We start from the raw sequence: 6,253 nt of genomic DNA on the forward strand, positions 1-6,253 counted from the left end.
TGTTTTGGTTTGCTGTTTGTGTTTCTTAAAAGTGTGGTGATTCTGTTTGTTTTCCATTTTGTCTAAAATAGAATTTTTGTTTCCCAGGATTGATCTGCAAAGTAGTGTTTGTGTTTCCTGGACTAGCTACTAAATGTTTTATTTATTTTTGTTTGTTTTTTTAATTGGTGTTTGTGATGTATTTGATGCTCAGAAATGGTTTTTTTTTTTTTTTTGTAAAAATAACATATTTTTAAAATTTTTCTTTTTATTAATTTCACATTTTGGCCATGAATTCCACACAGAAAAAATGTACGCTCCTGCAGTAAGTTTCCCCAACATTTTTTACAACATTTATTGTTTGAATATTTTTTATAAGTTGTTTTTGTATTTTTCACCTCGTTTTTTTTCTTTTTCAAAAAAGTGTGTTATGTCAATATTTATTGCTGCAGAAGCCCTACCTCCCCAACCCACGCCAGCACTCCCACCCCAACCGCCAGCCCCACAACCACAGCCGGCTCCTCATCAACCAAGGCAACGGAGGCGTGCTAGGCCACCAATTTTCCGAACCCGTGTCCTACTTTTTGGTATGCCAGATGATGTGGTGGTGCGTAGATACAGGCTGCCACCACATCTAATCCTAGACACTCTCTCCATAATAGAGAGTGATCTGGAGTCTGAAATTCGGTATCCTACAGCAATACCACCATTGACACAATTCCTTGCAGTGTTACATTTTTTGGCTACAGCCTCATATCAGCATGTTGTGGGAGACCTGGTTGGCATGTCGCAGGGCCAGTTCAGTAAGGTCCTGCGGCGTGTCTGCCAGGCTTTCCTAAAGCGGGTGAAGCAATTCATTGATATGCCTTTGGATGTTGGTGCCCTAGATGTGGTGAAGCGGCAATTTGAGGAAGGTGGTAGTCGCTTCCCACATGTTATTGGGGTTGTGGATGGCACACATGTTGCTATTCAGCCACCAAGACATAATGAAGAAATTTATAGAAACAGGAAACTGTTTCATTCTCTGAATGTAATGGTTGTTTGTGGGCCATCCCTCCAGATCCTTTCCCTGAATGCAAAATTTACTGGAAGTTCACATGATGCATATGTCATTAGACAATCAGGGATATGGCAGAGATTAAGATCAAGTCAACGAGCAGACATGTGGTTATTGGGTGAGTTGTTGCTCAAATATTTGTTACTAAAAACAGTAACTTGACAAATTTAATATTACAAAATTTTGCCTTCTCTTCCAACAGGAGACCGTGGATATCCTTGCACCCCCTGGCTCATGACTCCTTACCGTAATCCCAGGCCAGGACCACAGATGGCATTTAACTCCGCGCTTACTGCCACTAGGCAGCTGGTGGAGCGCACAATTGGTGTCCTTAAAGGGCGGTTTCGTGTGCTCCACCGCACTGGTGGCGACATCATGTATTCGCCGGAGATGGCAAGTAAAATAGTGGTCCTGTGCGCAATACTACATAATATCGCGGTAAGGAGTAGTGTAGAGCTTCCTCAGGCAGAGGAATTGCCTGATGAGGAGCCAGGGGTTGTTCGACATTTCGGTGGGGGGAGTGTTACACGGAGGGGGAGCCAAGTGAGGGCAAGGATTGTTGCCGAATATTTCAGGTATAGTGTTTTGATATTTTCTAGTTTTATAAATTTTAAAACACAGTATGCTTATGTTTTTTTAACAATGATGACATTTTGTATGATATTGTAAAGTGATTGTGTAAGGCTTTTGTTGTGTTGGAATGGGTAATTTTTGTTGGCGTCAAATTCCGCAAACACGTTAAGTTTACAATGTTTAGTTAGAAAACCAAATAATGTAATGTTGCTAAATAGTGTCCTTATTTGTTTTATATCCTCAAATCCTGATTATGTAAACAAACACACAAACAAATGATACTCAATGTTTCCCACTTTGTGACTGTCCAGCTGAATGATCACACGAACTGTGGTGAGTACACAGATATGTATAGTAATTTTAAATAAACTGTGTCTCTGTGTCTGTGTTTTTATTTTAATTTTGTTTATGATAAATATTTGCTTCTGCGAATGCGTATTTCCGCTCGTGCGAAATAACACTCTGCTCTTCACAGCATTGCAAAGATCAATAAAGTTATTAGAAATGACAACATAGATTTTGGACCAATCACATGCTAACAGACACTATAAATATATGCCCAAATAAGGAAAACGCCATTGCCATGATGCGTGCAGCACCGTTCACCAGGCGGGAGCTCCGCGTGCTGGTTGCGGTGATGGACCGCCGCGTAGGCCGCGTTGGGCGCTTCATCCCCAATCGGGTGAAGCGCGAGGCCTACGCGGAGGTCCGCCGCCTGCTGCGGACTCGCGTCCGCAGCAGGCGGACAATCATACAACTTGAGAGGAGGTGGAGTGATCTCCGCAGGAGGACTCCCGATCTGTTGGCGGAGATCCGCCAGCAAATCCGAACTATGCATACACGAAGTAAGTTACATTACATAAGATTATTAGCATAAATTGTGCTAATGGGGGAAATTCCAAGTTGATTGCAGCAGGAATTAAGTGAACAATTGGGCTAAACCATGTGCACTGCAGGGGAAGCATATGTAACATGTGCAGAGAGAGTAAGATTTGGGTGGGGTGTGTTCAATCTGCAAAATAATTTGCAGTGTTAAAATAAAGCAGCCTGTATTTACCCAGCACAGAATAAAATAAGCCACCCAAATCTAACTCTCTCTGCACATGTTATATCTGCCTCCCCTGCAGTGCACATGGTTCTGGCCAATTGCAAACTATATTCCTGCTGTAATCCCCTTGGAATTACCCACAATTTACACTAAGTGGTAGGCTAATTGCAACCTTGAGTGTCCTTTTTTGGAAAATAGGACAGTGTGTGTGGTTAGGGCAAACAGTACTGACTGTAGCAAACTGTCACCAAACAAGTGCATGTTTTCAAGAAATAAGAACCAGCCAGGAAACTGTACACAAATACTTGATCAGTGCTGGCTATATAATAAGGTGCCTTGAATAGTGATCTGGTGATGTTGCCTAGACCAATCACTATGACTCAATGGACTAGATTAAGGAATGAGCTTCAAAGTAAAAGTTTGGACTCATTTTGTTTGCTGTGGCCAACATGAAGAGGATCTTAACATGTTTGCTTTTCTATTTTTATAAACACTGAATTTTACATGGAACAGAACATTGATAATTCAAAGTGTTTACTATGTAATTTCTCATGTAAACTAAATGTTGTCAATAATATCATTATAGGACAACAACAACGGCACAACTCTCCGCCCCCTTCCCCTTCCCAGTCCCCCTCCCCTTCTCACTCCCCCTCCCCTTCACAGTCCCCCTCCCCTTCCCAGTCCCACTCAGCTTCCCAGTCCCCCTCAGCTTCCCAGTCCCCCTCATCTTCCCAGTCCCCCTCATCTTCCCAGTCCCCATCAGCTTCCCAGTCCCCCTCAGCTTCCCTGGCCCACTCCACTTTCCACTCCCCTTCTCACCACACCTCTCCATCTCTTTCTGGGACCCCTTCTCCTCCTTCCCATACCCCTTCTCCTTCAACTTCTACATCACCATCTCAACCCCCCTCACCCTCTATTGCATTAACTTTCTCTCCGCCCCCTCGCCCTCTCAATCAGACCCCCCCTCTGAAATTGCAGTCCAAATCCAGCCTCCTTCCCCCATCCAGCCTCCTTCCCCAATCCCTCCTCCTTCCCCAATCCCTCCTCCTTCCCCCATCCAGCCGCCTTCCCCCATCCAGCCAACATCCCCACCCAGTGAATGGGCAGAGGAAGCCCCTGAAGACCGTTCAGGGAGTCTTCAGGTTGCCGTGGAAAGTAAGTTTTTTAAAAATTTTTACAAATTATTACCCACTTACACTTACAATGACAAAACATGCAGTGTTGTACTGTTTGAATTCTTGGGCCAAGGACAAATATTTGTGTTTTTCTTCATGGTGTACATGTTGCCTTTACATATTTGTGAGTGTCATTATATGTACAGTGTGTATGTGTGCAATGTTTTGTGTGTCCACTCTAGGTTGACACTCATTAGGTAGCCAGGGTTGCCAGGACAACAGGGTTTATATGTGTTAGATTTTCTGGTAAACAGTTAGACCTGAGTGGAGTTTAGTATGTTGTTGGTCTTTTACACTTGTGCCTGTGTAGTCTTAATATTTGCACTTACAAATCACATGCTTCACTTTGTTATGCAGCCTAATGACACACTGATTTGTGGTGTGAAAGTTACATTCACAAAATGACTAATTGTTCAAGTCAAACCTGTTTGCACTTATTTAGTAAGGGCAGCTTTCAGGGAGTGTGGGAATGCTATGATATGTTGGCCTTCTGAAGATGTTGATATGCAGTGTGATGAGGCAGGACCAAACCCCTTAAAAAAAAAAAAAAAAAAAGATGAGAATGAATGCCAACATGGTGTAACAGTGACGAAGATGGAAGTTATCTTTAACATGGGATGTCGCCCATAACAACCAATACAATTAATCTTTACAATTGGGGAACCACTTCTACAAGATAATAATCTTATTTTGGCTTGTTTGCTATGGGCGACGCTACATCTTAAAATGAACTCACATAGTAGTAAATGTACCCCATGGTCAAGAAAACTGTAATAAGTAACAAAAAAAGCCTGAGCAGGCTTGTGTGTTTTTCGGCTAATGATTGTACCATAAAACAGCCATGATGTATCAACTTTGCCATTAAGCAGGCCTGTCCAAACTGCGCAACTGCAACTGTTGAGAAACTACACATCCCAGCATGCCCTGACACAGGTTTGGCATTCCCTGGCCCCAAAACTGAGTCAACGCATGCTGGTATATGTAGTTTCACACAAGCTTGAGGGATGCAGTTTGGACCTGCCTGCATTAAAGTGTGCTTTGTGCCTTGCTTGGATAATAAGCAATGTGAGTAAGTTAGTAATGTTTATGTTATCTCTTAATTTCAGATGTTGCCGTTGGAGATCCCACATCGTTGCAGGAGATTGTTTCCAACATGAGGCTCCATCTCCAGGCCTTGTTGGGTCTTGTGGACGCAATTGAAAAATTTTGTTAATTTTGTGATTTTACAAAAAATAAAAAATAAAGGATATTATCATTATTACAGTAAAAAAAAAAAATAAACTACTAAATTTAAATACTTCAGCGGCTCTTTATTATTTATTAATGCAATAAAGGAACAGCAGATTGCAGAACAAACATTTTTTACCTTAAACATTTCAAACATCTAACGTAAGTTATTTTAAAACACCAAATAAAACATGTTATTGGCTAAATAAACATGCAAACACCTTCATTCACATACAAAAACTCTACTTTAATAAATTCAGAAAACACATTAGACCAAGCACATTGCAAACATCTATATTTATATTAAACATGTAAATAAAAGGAGGCTCTTTTATGGCTACAAAGTGCACTTCAGGTATTTAAACAAATACTTAATTGATCATGAACATTTCAAATCATTCACTAATTGGATTTGTTATTGAGGAGGGCTTGTGGACTTTTAATTGGAAGGTGTTAGTCCACTTAATAGTATAAAAACAAATTGTGCTGCGTTTCTCAGCAAAAGTGAGCACTTTAACTGAAAAATGTGTAAATCTACTACAACTTAGTATTTTTACGATGAAATATGTGTTTTTGCGAAGGCTTCGCAATGCTGCGATGGTTTCGCATTACTGCGATGTCATTTGGCGTACGCCCACTTTGTGTAATACTGCGTACGAATGTGCAAAAATACGTTGGGGGCGGATGTTCGCAAATTTACTACACTAACGCAACTTTGCGAATATGTAGTGCGACCGAAAAACTGAGCGATCAACTCGGAATGAGGGCCAATAAACTTATTTTAAAGACGGAGTGGTGTTTTTATTTTAATATTTTCTTTACAGGTGGACTACAGGTGCCAGTGGGCCCTTTATGTCCGGACATGCTGACACTTGTGGTTCTCCAAGTGCTATGCAAAAAAGCTTAACAGCCACCGTCCACCAGGTGAAGACGCTGGAAGCCCTGGGAAGGCGGCAGCCATGCAAAAGAGCTTAAAGGCTGCTGCCTCCGAGGTGAAGACGCTGGAGAAAGACGACGGAATCCCTGGGGAGGCAGCGGCCCCCCAGGTGAACATGGCGGAAGCCCTGGAGAGGCGGTGGCCATGCAAAAGTGCTTAAATGCCGCCGTCCCCAGGTGAAGACCCTGACTAATAAACTTTTTTTTAAAGACGGTGTGGTGTTTTTATTTTAATATTTTCTTTACAGGTGCCAG

General features: G+C 41.9%; 1 protein-coding gene across 1 annotated transcript; it reads left to right on the forward strand.

Annotated features, from left to right (window-relative positions):
- The first annotated feature begins 287 nt into the window (after positions 1 to 287).
- On the forward strand, positions 288 to 5,027 carry LOC134917172 (putative nuclease HARBI1). The gene is made up of 6 exons (XM_063920308.1): positions 288 to 304; positions 404 to 1,154; positions 1,239 to 1,611; positions 1,921 to 1,942; positions 3,244 to 3,815; positions 4,942 to 5,027. Exons 1-4 carry the CDS (start codon positions 290 to 292, stop codon positions 1,922 to 1,924), a joined length of 1,143 nt encoding a protein of 380 aa, XP_063776378.1. The 5' UTR covers positions 288 to 289; the 3' UTR covers positions 1,925 to 1,942; positions 3,244 to 3,815; positions 4,942 to 5,027.
- Positions 5,028 to 6,253: the final 1,226 nt, after the last annotated feature.

Source organism: Pseudophryne corroboree, chromosome 1 (genome assembly GCF_028390025.1).
Source record: "Pseudophryne corroboree isolate aPseCor3 chromosome 1, aPseCor3.hap2, whole genome shotgun sequence".
Taxonomy (NCBI): domain Eukaryota; kingdom Metazoa; phylum Chordata; class Amphibia; order Anura; family Myobatrachidae; genus Pseudophryne; species Pseudophryne corroboree.